The 14,674-nt window shown below is 41.9% G+C and overlaps 1 protein-coding gene across 4 annotated transcripts in view; it reads right to left on the reverse strand.

Annotated features, from left to right (window-relative positions):
* Window positions 1-14,674, reverse strand: part of FKBP5 (FKBP prolyl isomerase 5) — a 127,376-nt gene that overhangs the window by 54,945 nt on the left and 57,757 nt on the right. For all 4 annotated transcript variants that reach the window (XM_062186008.1, XM_062186010.1, XM_062186009.1 and 1 more), the window contains exons 2-3: window positions 10,608-10,733; window positions 5,612-5,756 (exon numbers count right to left, since the gene is read on the reverse strand). In XM_062186008.1, coding sequence (XP_062041992.1) covers window positions 5,612-5,756; window positions 10,608-10,712 — 250 coding nt within the window. In that variant the 5' untranslated portion in view covers window positions 10,713-10,733. The remainder of the gene's footprint in view (window positions 1-5,611; window positions 5,757-10,607; window positions 10,734-14,674) is intronic.

Genomic DNA, 14,674 nt, shown 5'->3' on the forward strand with positions numbered 1-14,674 from the left:
TTAAAAAGGTCTGTGTGCATGCATGGCAAACACTTTGTAGATGGTGTTAGGACTCAAACTGTTATAACACAGTTATTACCATTCCACTATAAAGCTGATTAATAATCCTGACACTGTAACAGCACTAATAAACACTGCGTGTCACTGTGTGTGAGGCCGAATGCTAAGCAATGGGTGTACTATTTACTTAATCCTCAACATTACAGAGACAGTGATGCACAAATATAGTAGCATATAATAAATATGTATCTGTATACACCATAATCATCAGATAAAGAAAAGTAAAGCACAGAGTTCAATAGATGGTACAGAAAAAGCAGTGGATACACACAATGTACAAGTGGAGCTCAAATTCATACATCTCCCTTATCCAATTTTTAACCCAATTTTTGAAAAGATTTATTTATTTATTTGGAAGGCAGAGTTGGAGTTGGAGAGGCTGAGGGAGACATCTTCCATCCATTGGTTCACTCTCCAAATGGCTGCAACGCCCAGAGCTGGGCCGGTCTGAAGCCAGGAGCTTCCTCCAGGTCCCCCATGTGGGTACAGGGGCCCAAGTACTTGGACCATATTCCACTGCTTTCCCAGGCACATTAGTAGGGAGCTGGATCAGACTTGAACCAGCACCCATATAGGATGCGGGCATCTTTACCTGCTATGCCACAGCGCTGGCCCCTCCATGCAATTTTTATGGTTAGGCTTTTAAAATCCTATTCTAAATATTGAAGTCATACTAGAATCTCAACATTACCATGACCTTCCATTGAAATATTTCTATTTATTCTCTTGGGAGAGGTATAGTACAAGGGGTCAGGAGAGTTTAATGGACAATCTTTATGCTAACTATTGAAATTATTTTCTTCATTTTGGTGGTAGCTACTATAAAATATAAGTATGAAACTATACACTACCTAACCAGTGTTTCTTGTTTTATAGGCAACTGAGTACATTATGTAATAGAAGTTTCACCAGAAGTATGGTACTCTATTCTAATATTCCTTTTAAAAAAGAGATTTATTTATTTATTTGAAAGGCACAGTTACAAAAAAGAGAGGGGGGGGGGGGAATCTTCCATTTTGCTAATTCACTCTCCAAACGGCCATTATTTCCAGGGCTAGGCCAGGCTGAAGCCATGAGCTTGGAACTTCATCTAAGTCTCCTATGTGGATGGCAGGGGCCAGGTACCTGGGCTGTCTTCTGCTGCTGTCCCAGGTGCGTTAGCATGGAGCTGGAATTGAAGGGGAGCAGCCAGGACTTGAATCAGTTCTCATCTGTATGGAACGCTGGTGCCAAAGGTGACGGCTTTACCTGCTATGCCACAGTGCTGGCCCCTCACCCCGTATCCTAATATTTCTAATTAGCATCTCAAGAAGGGTTCTAAAGGTCTCTGTCATCATGTTTGCATTAGCCTTTTATGGCTTTGTGCCTGCATTCTTTATAGAAGACACAAAAATGGATTAAAAACTAACCTTAAAGCTCTTCATAGACGCCTGCTTAATAAAGGAGAAGGACGCACTAAGTGGCTTCCTCACGTTAATGTACTACCAGGAACAGTGAAAACAGCAACTCTGGTGTCTCGACACCCTGCGAGATGCTCTTCCCATGACACCACACTGTCTTTAAATAGTTATGTCTAGGTATGAAATCAACTGGAAGTTGTCTCTTTTCTCTTCCAACTTGTATTTTAAAAAAAGAACTCAGGAAATGTTTTTACTTAGTTCAAAATTCTAGGAAACATGACACACTCATTCACCACACTGTTTTACTGAGAAAGTCTGGGTAGACAAAATAGCAGTGTAAATTCTCAGCAACTCTTAATTCTTCTTGCCAAGATAACTGCTGAGAGAGGACCTGTTATCTTAAATCTATCAGCTTTCTCAGGACAGAAATTATAAGGGTTGAATAAAAATATGGGGGACAAAGGAAATAAGGTGGTCTGATAAGGCACTCACTCTGAAGTCTTTTTTTTTTTAAAGATTTATTTATTTTACTTGAAAGTTAGAATTACACAGAGAGAGAAGGAGAGGCAGAGAGAGAGAGAGAGAGAGAGAGGTCTTCCATCCACTGGTTCACTCCTCAATTGGCCACAACGGCTGGAGCTGCGCCTATCCGAAGCCAGGAGCCAGGAGCTTCCTCGGGGTCTCCCACATGGGTGCAGGGGCCCAAGGACTCGGGCCATCTTCTACTGCCTTCCTAGGCCACAGCAGAGAGCTGGACTGGAAGTGGAGCAGCCGGGACTCGAACCGTCGCCCATATGGGATGCCAGCACTGAAAGCGGTGGCTTTACGCGTTATGCTACAGCGCCGGCCCCACTCTGGTAATTTAAATTAAATAAGATGCCCTACTCATTTTGGTAGCCCTAAAGGTTCATATCCCTAAGTCAACAAAAACAAAATCTAAAGTAATAGTCATAATTATCTGCTACACTGAGAGAGACTACTTGTCTGATTTTGATTGCTGTCTTATTCAAACAAAAAATTAATATTGCATGAGCCACTAACTCACTAAAGACCCAATGGAGAAGGGAACAGTAACACAGCCAGGACTAGAACTTGAAAAAAGCACAGCTGGGCAGAAAAACACAGACAGATGTCACACAACACACAAATGACTGTAGGTACTAGGGAAGGTACGGAGGCAGCAAGAGTTTAACTCTGGCTCATCATTCGCTGTTTCCTCTCCCAGATCTATGTTTAGCTAACAATCCAACCATGTATACAGTCAGAATGAAGAGGGACTTAGAAGCAAACGTGAGCTGTAGTGATGGACAGGGGGATGACTCTTTTTTGCTCATACTTAATCTAGGGATTAATTAGAACTGCTTTTTGTATCTGTGGCAGACAAGAATTTAAAAAATTATAACTCAGCTTTTAACTTCCAATAACCCACATGGTCCAGCAAGTTCAACTTGAAGTATTGGCTATAATTTTTTTTTTTTTTTTTTTGACAGGCAGAGTGGACAGTGTGAGAGAGAGAGACAGAGGGAAAGGTCTGCCTTTTCCATTGGTTCACCCCCCAGTGGCTGCTGCAGCCGGCACGCTGCGGCAGGCGCACTGTGCTGATCCGAAGCCAGGAGCCAGGTGCCTCTCCTGGTCTCCCATGGGGGTGCAGGGCCCAAGGACCTGGGCCATCCTCCACTGCACTCCCGGGCCACAGCACAGAGCTGGCCTGGAAGAGGGACAACCGGGACAGAATCCGGCGCCCCGACCAGGACTAGAACCCGGTGTGCCGCGCCGCAGGCGGAGGATTAGCCTATTGAGCCACAGGGCCGGCCGGCTATAATTTTTAAAATTTTTTAAAAATAAGAATACCATGGGGCCAGTGTTCTGGTGTAGTCAGTTAAGCTGCCACCTGCAACACTGGCATTTCACATGGGCTCCAGTTTGAGTTCCAGTTGCTCCACTTCGATTCCAGCTCCCTGCTTAATGCACCTGGGGAAGCAGCAGAAGATGGCCCAAGAGCTTAGGCCCCTCCACTCACATGGGAGACCCAGATGAAGCTCCAGGCTCCTTGCTTCTGCCTGGCCCATCTCTCACTGTTGTGGTCATTTTTGGAGTGAATAAGCGGATGGAAGAAATCTCTCTTTCTCTCTCTGTCTCTCCTTCTCTCTTTGCCTTTCAAATAAATAAATAAATAAATAATTTCTAAAAAGAACACTAAATTAACTAAAAATACTTAAAAACACTGAAAAGAAATGAGCAAAAAAATTACACTGAATTCTTGGAAACAGTAGTTCTTCATCATTTTTTTCAGGACCTCTTTATATACTAAAAATTGAAGGCTGGGGGCAGACATTTGAGGAGTGACCCAGCAGATGGAATCTTTCCCTGTCTGTCTCTTTCTTTCTTCCTCTGACTTTCAAATAAAACACAAAAATCAAATGGCAAGCTTTTAAAACAGTTAATAGTTATTTAAATAATAAAATATTTAAATAATAAAAATAGCTGAAGCTTCCAAAACATAAAACAGAATTAGTGAGGAGAATGGCATTTGTAAAATGTTTCTTTTTTTTTTTTTTAAGATTTATTTTACTTATTTGAAAGGCAGGGTTAGAAAGAGAGAAAGAGAGAGAGATAGGGAGAGGATCTTCCCTCTGCTGGTTCACTCCCCAGATGGCCACCCATCTGAAGCCAAGAGCCAGGAGCTTCCTCCAGGTCTCCCACATGGGCGCAGGGGCCCAGTGATTTGGGCTGTCTTCTGCCGCTTTCTCAGGCACATTAACAGGGAGCTGGATTGGAAGTGGAGCAGCCAGGACTCGGACCAGTACCCACACAGATGCCAGCACAGCAGGCGGTGGTCCTATCCTCTATGCCATAGGGCCAGCCCCTGTGAAATCTTTCTCACTTAAGATTAGACGACTGAATTCTCATCTAATTCTGCATTCATCTGCTGCAACTCTGGGTGAAACATATGACAAATTGTCAAGCCCACCAAGATAGAGAGTTGGAAGAGTTGAGAGCACTCTAGTGGCCCTTTCAGATAATTGTGAATAAAATCATCTGACACTACATCAAAACTGGACAAGCTGTGGTCTTACAAGCTTAGTTGCAACGTGGAATTTGAAAGCACAACAACAAACTTTTCATATTGTATTACATTAAAATCTATTGGTTTGGCATATACTTTGGATAGATTATTTACCCACACACAATCTTAAAACATCTTGGGGAAAATACTGGTCCAATGAGTTCCTGAGATCTTCCAAATGTTGACAATTTCACTGTATAATATTAAAGAATCACACTCATTAATAGCCACTGGTCTAGCAGAAAAGTCTCCTAAGTCCTTAGAGGCTGTCAAGCTCATAGTGGCAGAGACATATTTTCCAAAATTATGATTTTCATTTGAAAGCTCAATGGCGGCAAACATCGCTGGCTGTTTTCCTTGAAGTGACAGCTCCCTTCATTCACTTTCAGGGAAATGCCTGCCAGGTACTGAAGAATCATGTCGGTACTGAAGAATCATGTCTAAATAACCAGAGTCTGTCCTTTCAAGCAAAAACGGAAACAACGCAGCAGGTTCAGCTCCCTGCTGAAACAAGTGCCAAGTGCTCTGCTCGAGACAACCATCGTACTTCAGCATGCACAGGTGTTCTCTGCCAGCTTCCCTTTCCCTCCCAGAACATCAGAACGATGGGAAACTCAATGACTGCATTTTAATAAGATTAGAGTTTTTACTGTTTTATCAAGGACATTCTTAAATGACCCCCAACACACACACACTTGTATAAACTGTGAGCGAGTGGCAGTGAAAAACACCCTAACTACTGAGATAGCTGTATATCACTCTCTTGATTCTTGTTAAGGAACCAGGAGTTTTTGTTTGTTTGTTTGTTTGTTTTGTTTTTTAAACACTGCAACTTTCATGTCATCAGTGCAAATGCCAACATAGTAAAAAACCAAATAAATCTTAGCATTGTTATGAAAATAACTGGCAATGTGGACCCCCTAGAAGGATCTCAGAGACACCCCCCCCCCAAAGGATCCGAGGACTTCAGTTTGAGTATCACTGCTCTACAATAGCTTTATTTCAAGGACAGGATCTACTGCTCCTATGTAACACAAACAGTAAGAAATTTAGGCAAAACACAACTCAAAAAATACCCTCTTACCTTTGCCAAGACTGAAAACAAATGGTTCATTTCTATCATGACTGGAATCAAATTTCTTTCCATTTGACAATTTTCCTTTGTAATGGACATAAACTTTGTCTCCAATCATTGGTGTTTCCTCACTATTCCCCACTCTTTTGACAATCTAGAAAAGGCAACATCAAGAAAAAGGAGTGGAACTTTTTACTCATAATCAGAGAGTGAAGTCACACAGTCCATTCCAAGTTATCCAGGCAGATTTTCAAATACACTAGTGTCTGTGCTTTCTAAGGCTTCCTTCATAGTTCTTTCAATAACCCTCACTGTCAGAAAACTACCTTACTAATCTGTCGCTTATGTTTTATTTAGTTTTATTGCTAGTCACACTATTTATTCTCTCAAAATGATTAACCAATACATTTTGTATCACTGATGTAATGCCTCATATTTTGACACTAAAATCTCTCCAGTCACAGACTTGTAAGTTAGTCTATATACAATTTGATAGAAAAGAACAGTAGGCTTTAGCAAAGACTCAAAAGGGAAGTCTAAAGCTGTCTCAAGGTGTGATTTTATTTGCTTTGCTCCTTTGCTAAGAACATTAGTTTCTGACTAGGCTCTGTTTGTTTCGTTTAATTTCAGAAAGCCAAATATCCTGGTATAAAGGTTATACTTTCTGTAATTTAAAAATATTCAATCTGTAAAAGACATTAGTATCACAGCACAGTTTGATTCACTACTGAATATCTTGTTTTCTAGTAAAGAAAATGCCAAAAAAAAAAAGCTCCAAGCTGAAAAGTATTTAACTATTGTAAAATCCAGTGTATTTATTTTGTTCTTGGCACAGCAAACCACTAATGCAGTTGGTCAGTTCTTGGAAAAAGAAATCAAATCCAGGCGTGTGGTGCTGTAATTTACTCTGTCAATCATGTATGCCAAATTAATCATTTTTAGTAGGTAACATCCAGTGTATATCTTTTTGGGGGACAGGTTTGAGTTTTTATTTAAAGAATTCAACTATTTGAAATTTTTTTTTTGTGATTTAAAAAGGCAGAGAGACAGAGAGAGAGGGAGGGAGGAAGAGAGAAAAAGAGAGAGAGAAAAACTTCCATCCACTGGTTCATTCTCCAAATGGCTGCAAAAGCCAGGGCTGGGTCAGACCAAAGTCAAAAGCCAGGAACTCCATTCGGGCCTCCCACATGGGAAGCTAGGACTCAAGTCCTTCAGCCATCATCTGCTGCCCCCAAGATGAACATTATCTTTGGGATAATGGGATGTGGGCATCCCAAGTGGCTGCTTAACACACTGCACCAAAATGCCTGTCCCTGAATCTATGTGCCCCTATCCCTATACATATGCAGTCACAAACGTAGGTTTCACAACTTTCTTAACTTAAAAACTCACGTGATCTTTTAAGGAAAAGAAATATTACTGTCTTTTTAAGACATCCAAAGGAAAAAACAGTTTCAAAGCATAAATCTAAACAAAATCACATGATGGGCCAGGTGTTTAGCCTAGCAGTTAAGTCCTTTGTTGCCCACTCCACACTGAAGCACCTGAAGCAATGCCAGGCTCTGGCTCCTGACTTCAGTTCTTTGCTAATGAGGACCCTGGGAGGCAACAGTGATGGTTCAAGTAGTTGGGTTCCTGCCACCCACGTGGGAGACTTACACTGAGTTCCTAGTCCCCAGCTACCACCCCCAGCCCCCGCCCCCCACTGCTGCAGGCATTTGGGTGGTGACTCAGGGGTTGGGGGTTCTCTCTGTCTCTCAGATAGTAAATACAACTAGAAATAATTTAAAAACATGATCTATATATTTTAAAATGTAAACCTAGATTTTATCTGCCTGAGAGAAAAACTGACTTTCCAAACTGCCTTGTTTTTTTTTTTTTCTTAATATATGAAGATACTTCAAAAAGTTTATGGAAAATGAAATTAAAAGATAAGTTTATTTTGGTGCAAAATAGTTTTGAAACACACGTATTCAAAGGGTCTTCAAAATCACTTCTTGGCCTTTTGGCTAAGATCAAGTGCAAAGGGTCTTCAAAAAGTTCACAAAAATGGGTATTACGAAAAAGCTATGCATTGATTTCAACAAATGAACTTTTAATTTCATTTTCTACAAACTTACCTTTATTTTATTTTATCTTTTTTTTAAAGATTTATTTATTTATTTGAAAGGCAGCGTTACAGACAGAGAGAGACCCTCCAACTACTGGTTCACTCCCCATATGGCTGAAACAGCCGGAGCTAGGCCGGCTTTAGACAAGCCAGGAGCCAGGATCTTCTCCTGGGTCTTCCATGTGGTTGCAGGGCCCCAAGCACTCAGGCCAGCTTCCACTGCTTTCCCAGGTCATTAGTAGAGAGCTGGATCAAAAGTGGAGCAGCCAAGATTAGAACCGGTATCCACACGGGATGTTGGTGTGGCAAGCGGCAGCTTATTCCACTATGCCAATGCCAGACCCAAAACTTAGCTTTTAATTTCATTTTCACATAAAAGTTAATCAGAGAAATTACTATAGGAAGGCACTATGCTTTATCTGATTCTGATAACTCTACAAGAGTGATGGTGTTGTTCTAATTTTACAAACAGGAAACTTAACCACAGAGAGGTTAATACTTTGTCGCAGGACTCAGGTACTAGACCTGTGTAATCAACCAACGGCCGTGCTGACGTCTGAGACTCCAGGTAGAGATAAACGACATGATTTAAAGGGCTTCCAGCCTCAAGTATTTCTACAAACCTGTAAGTCTTGTTATCAGATTTGCTCTCTAGGGCAACGCAAGGTGCTAAGGTTATTACAGGTTGTCCCCTCTGAAACTTGTGTTGAAATGTATTGCTTTGTGGCTGTGTTGGAATTTAGGACTTGTACGAGGTGATCAGTTCATTAAGAGTGCTTAATACTGACGCCTTTCTCATGGGGGCGCTCGCTCTTGAGGGACTGGATCAACTGTCCCTGGGAAAGGGCTGTTACAAAGCTGGTCCACTTCTCAAGTTTTGTCTTTCTCACCCTCCTGCTTGCCCGTCTACTTTCATGAGTTGAAGCAGCACAGGGCCCTCTCCAGAAGCTGGAGAGATGCCAGAGCCTTGCTCTTGTTCCCCTCAGCTCTGGAACCAGGGGCCAAAATGAGCCTCTGTGGTTTATTAAGTCACCCAGTCTCAGATACTCTAGTATAGCAACAGGAAACTGACTAAAGCCTGGATCTGAAATATGTTGGGGACCATGCTCTCTGGGTGTGGACACTAAAAACATAGAAGAGAAACTCTCCAACACAAGTAGTGAGATTCAAGGACAGCTTGCAGAGTCTCCAGTGTCTCTGGGAGCATTTGGCGTTTGGGATGAGCAAATACAGCTACAAGGTTGAGAAGCCCTTTCTCAATAGCTGCAAGTTTTCAAAATTTGGCTTCGCACAGAGCAAGCTAACAGGAACGCACGTGCATTCAGAGAAAGTCAGGGCACAGAAGAAAGGCTCCACGTAAGTGAGATTACATAAAACAAACTCAAAAATTCTCATCTGCTGCTGCTGACATGGGAGATATTAAAACTGTGTAGGGGCGGGTGCTGTGGTGTAGTAGGCTAAGCCTGCACCAATGGCATCAGCATTCCATATGGGTGCCAGTTCCTATCCTGGCTGCTCCTCTTCTGATCCAGCTCCCTGCTATGGCCTAGGAAAGCAGTGGAAGATGATCCAGGTCCTTGGGCTCCTGCACTCATGTGGGAGACCTGGAAGAAGCTCCTGGATCCTGATTCCTGGCTTTGAGTTGGCCCAGCTCTAGCCATTGCAGCCATTTGGGGAGTGAACCAGTGGATGGAAGACCTTTCTCTTTGTCTCTGTATTTGAAAGGCTGTCTGTAACTCTACCTCTCAAATAAATAAAATCTTAAAAAGAAACCACTGAATAGTATTATAATGTGTTAAGATAATCTTCGCAAAAAAAAAAAATTTAACTGTACAAAACTTATATGCATAATGGCATAGGACAGGCAACTACTTAAAGCAACCAAAGCCAGGTAACCTCTCTCAGCTTTAGTTTATTTACTTATATGCGTAAAATCAAGACATACTCTGATTATCTGTGTTGTGACATATGAAATTTTTTTGATTAAAAAATCATTAACGGGGCCAGTGCTGTGACCTAGCTGGTAAAGCTGCCACCTGCAGCGCGCCGGCCGTAGTGGCCATTAGGGGAGTGAACCAACGGAAGGAAGACCTTTCTCTCTGTCTCTCACTGTCTAAAACTCTACCTGTCAAAAAAAAGAAAAAAAAAAAAAAAAGAAAGAAAAAAAGAACCATTTGTTATCTCAAAACTAAAAAAAAAAAAAAAAAAAACCCAGAAAGAAAGGATCAGGGAAGGTAGGAAGAAGTGAGGAGGGAGTAAGGAAGACAGGAGTATCGTTATATTCTTAGAATTGTATCTGTGGGGGCTGGCGCAGTGGCTCACTTAGTTAATCCTCCACCTGCGGCAACGGCATCCCATATGGGCGCCCGGTTCTAGTCCCAGTTGCTCCTCTTCCAGTCCAGCTCTCTGCTGTGGCCCGGGAGGGCAGTGGAGGATGACCCAAGTGCTTGGGCCCTGCACCCCATGGGAGACCAGGAGAAGCACCTGGCTCCTGGCTTCAGACTGGCGCAGTGCTGGCTGTGGTGGCCATTTGGGGAGTGAACCAACGGAAGGAAGACCTTTCTCTCTGTCTCTCTCTCTCATTGTCTATAACTCTACCTATCAAATAAATAAATAAGAAATCTAAAAAAAAAAAAAGGAAGAATTTAAAAAAAGAATTGTCTGTGAACTATATTGAAAATATACTTTAATATGTATAATATATAAACTATATTAAAATAAATTTTAAAATTTTCAAAAAAATAAATAAAATAAAAAAAGAATTTAGCTGCAGAGTTTATACTCGGTAACCTCAGTAAACATGATCTGCCCCATCCCCTCGTATAAAACAGTTTTTATAAGGGATCTCTGTGGACAGCAGTTTTCCCTGTATGTCACTCATCTTTGCATACGCACCTTTAACACGCCCCGGTCTTGTTTGGAGGTAATATCCTCTCCCTGTTCAGCAACAGTGGCTGCTGGGCTTTCTCCATTGTTCTTGGCACCTTCATCAGTAGTCATTGTCTTTTATAAGTAGAAGACCTGCCAAGAAGAAACATATTTCAACTATGAAAAACATAATTTTTTATTCATCTTTTATATCCCCTGGAAACTGAGCTTGACTCGACCTGAGATTTACTTAGAGGCAGGACGGTTAGACACTGAAATGGAAACAAGCATCTGTGTGAGCATGCACCGGTGTCACCGGCAATGCAAATAACACCGTATCCAGTTCTTCAATTTCCCTCTAGCTCTGGCACCAAATTAGGAAGCACAGTAAGTGAGACTTGGTAGTAATATATCCTTTAATATGATTACACAGGAAGAAGCAGTCCTGTCAGAATTCTGAAAATGTCCTTTTCTTTCTTTTTTTTTTTAATTTTCATTTATTTAGTTGAGAGGTAGAAACGTCTTCCATCCACTGGTTCACACCCCAAATGGCCACAGTGGACAAAGCTGGGCATATCCAAAGCCAGAAGCCAGCAGGCTTCTCAGGATCTCCCACGTGGGTGCAGGGGCCCAAGCACTTGGGTCATCTTCTGCTGCTTTCCCAGGCCACAAGCAGAGAGCTGGATTGGAAGAGGAGCAGCCAGGACATGAATCGGCACCCTGATGGGGTGCCGGCGCCACAGGTGGAGGCTTAGCCTAATAACACCACAGCACTGGCCCCCGAAAATGTCCTTTTCTTACAGCCACATTCTTAATAGAGAATTAAGAATTTGTTAGGTGATCTGATAAAAAAAGTGACATGAGGCTGGTGTTGTGGCATAGCAGGTAAAGCTGCTTCCTGTGATACCAGGATCCCATATGGGCATGGGTTTGTGTACTGGCCGCTCCACTTCCGATCCAGCTCCCTGCTAAGGGCCTGGGGGAAACAGCTGAAAGATGGCCCTAAGTGTTTGGACCCTTGTCACCCATGTGGGAGACCTGGATGAAGCTCCTGGCTTTGGCCTGCCCCAGCTCTGGCCATTATGGCTATTTGGGAATGAACCACAGGACTGAAGATCTCTATCTCTGTAACTCTTTCAAATAAAAATAAACAGCAAATCTTAAAACAAACACACAAATAAGTGACAATATATCATAGTAGGAAACAAAACAGGCGTTTGAAGATCTGAAAGGCCCAAGTTTAAGTTCTAGTCCCTTCTCTTGACATTTCCAATTTACTTACTTTCACTAAGCCTTAGTTTCTCATCTGTGAAATAGACACAGGGTTACAGTAGTACATTAATGAGATAACCTATGTTAGGGGATTACTACTCACATCTTTTTTTTTTTAATATTTATTTATTATTTATTTGAAAATCAGACAGAAGGAGAGGGATAAAGAGTTTTTTTTTTCTTTTCTTTTCTTTTTTAAAATTTATTTAACAGGTAGAGTTATAGACAGAGAGAGACAAAGGTCTTCCTTCCGTTGGTTCACTCCCCAAATGGCCGCTACGGCTGGCGCTGCGCCGATCCAAAGCTAGGAACCAGGTGCTTCTTCCTGGTCTCCCATGTAGGTGCAGGGGCCCAAGCACTTGGGCCATCCTCCACTGCCCTCCCGGGCCACAGCAGAGAGCTGGACTGGAAGAGGAGCAACTGGGACTAGAACCGGGCGCCCATATGGGATGCCGGCGCCGCAGGCGGAGGATTAACCAAGTGAACCACGGCGCCGGCCCCCACATCTTAAAAATATAAGCACTTATCATCACTACTGGGAGTCATTTTTCTTTCTTTCTTTTTTTTTTTTTAAGATTTTATTCATTTACTTGAGAGGTAGAGTTACAGACAGAGGGAGAGACAGAGAGAAAGCTCTTCCATCTGCTGGTTCACTCCCCAAATGGCCACAATGGCTGCAGCTAAGCCCAGGCCTCACAAGCTGTTTGAGAACTGGCTATTTTAACTTCTTTAAGCCTTTTCCTCTACCTGTGTATTTAGAATAAAAATATCTGCTTTCATAGAGTGATCTCCTAGATTAAGTGGTATAATATATAAACTGTATTTAGAGGGTTCTTGAAAAGCTCAAGGAATATGAAATTTATAAAGTGTATTTTAGAGCAAAGCTTTTTGAAATCCATGTATAATTTTTTCATTATCGCATTTTCCATGCACCTACTGAAGACTTTTATATTCAAATGTTAGCTTTTATTGTCATTGTCAGTTGTCAGACAGTTTTTATTCTGGGCCAACCAATTTACCAATAGGTTAATCAATAGGCTAAACAAAACACACCTTGCCACTGCTGTGATTAAGCCCACATTGCTCCCTGGTTCAGCCTGGAGAAAGAATCAACCACTTGCAAAGACATTCTATATTAGGCTAATAGTAGATTTAAGGCTAAAGTTACCTCCTGAGCTCTCTTCTCTACATAGTCAAAAGCAGCCATTCTGCACTGGTGAAAAGTGTCTTAATGATACAACCAATAATTAGAAAACTAAGACATATATTGTTGTGTTTTGATTTGTTTCCAAATGACTAAAGCTCACTTCATTGTCAATGGAGACACAAAGCAAACTGCTGTGCCCAAAAATCTTCAAGGAGAACACCAAAAACCAGGGGCTAAGCCCCTTTGCTTTATTTTCTAGTACAGTTTATACCAAACATAAAAGATCCAAATGTTTGGCTCAGGATAAGTGAAAGGCCAGAACAAATCGTTCTCAGACAAATAACAAAAATTAAGTGCCTAGTTCTACATGACGCTGGGCTGGAAAATCAGGAAAATAAGATGAACAGGATTGCTTGCTGGCTCCTAAAAACCCACTGCTTACAACAGATACTCCTGTTTAGGTGTAGAAGGCACCTCAATAACATAGGGAAAAGATCCTTAAATATTTTAGGGATCATGGACTGTATCCCTGGAAAGTTACCTGGGGCTTCATAGATAGATATCCATCAGGAGACCTCTGAGAAACCCTGGATTAAAGCATCAAACAAATTAAAACCAATCGGTAATAGGGTATTGGTTAAGGACACCACACTACCACTCCATAGATTACAGAAGTACCCTTCCCCCAGAGGGACACATTCTAAGACCCCCAGTGGATACCTGAAATGACAAATAGTACCAAACCCTATATATTTTATGTTTTTTTCCTAGATGCACATATATAATAAAGTTTAATTTACAGATTAGACTCAGCAAGAGATTAACAATAACAAATATTTAGTAAAATAGAACACTTATAACAATATGGTATAATAGCAGTTAAGTGATCTTTCAAATTTTTTTCTAATAATTTCAAAAAAGCTTTATTTTTTTTTTATTAGAAAGGCAGAGCAACAGAGAGAGAAGGAGAGACAGAGAGAGAGAGAGAGAGAGAGAGAGAGAGCTAGCTTCCATATGCTGGTTGTACTCTCCAAATGGCTGCAACAGCTAGGTTTGGGCCAGGCCAAAGCCAGGAGTCAGGAACCCCATCCTGGTCTCACATGTGGGTGACAGGAACTCAAGTACTTGAGCCATCACTGCTGCCTCCCAGGAACATTAGCAGGAAGTTGGATCAGAAGTGGAGCATCAGGGACTCAAACAGGTGCTCCAGGAAGGGGTGCCTGCATCACAAATAATTGTTTAACTTGCTGCACCACAACAGAAGCCTCTCTCTCAAAATCTTCTGTTGTACTGTGGCCAGCACTCTCGTGCGGTGGGTTAAGGTGCCACTTGAGAACTGGGCATCCCCTACTGGAGTGCCAGTTAGAGTCCCAGCTGCTCTAGTTCCCATCCAACTAACTGCTTATGCGCCCGGGAAGGCAGCAGAAGACGGCCCAAGTGCTTGGGTCCCTGCCACTTATGTGGGAGACCCAAGTGGAATTCCTGACTCCTGGTTTCAGCCTTGTCCAGCCCTGGTTGTTGTGGCCATTTGGGGAGTAAACCTGAAGACAGAAGCGCTCACTCTCTCTCTCTCTTTGCCTTTCAAATAAATAGGTAAATAAATCTTTAAAAAGTATTTTATTGCACTTTCATCTTTTCACTTAAAGGAAGCACCTTAGGATCTGTCTGTGGCATA

The sequence above is a fragment of the Lepus europaeus genome, chromosome 3, assembly GCF_033115175.1.
Source record: "Lepus europaeus isolate LE1 chromosome 3, mLepTim1.pri, whole genome shotgun sequence".
NCBI classification, from domain to species: domain Eukaryota; kingdom Metazoa; phylum Chordata; class Mammalia; order Lagomorpha; family Leporidae; genus Lepus; species Lepus europaeus.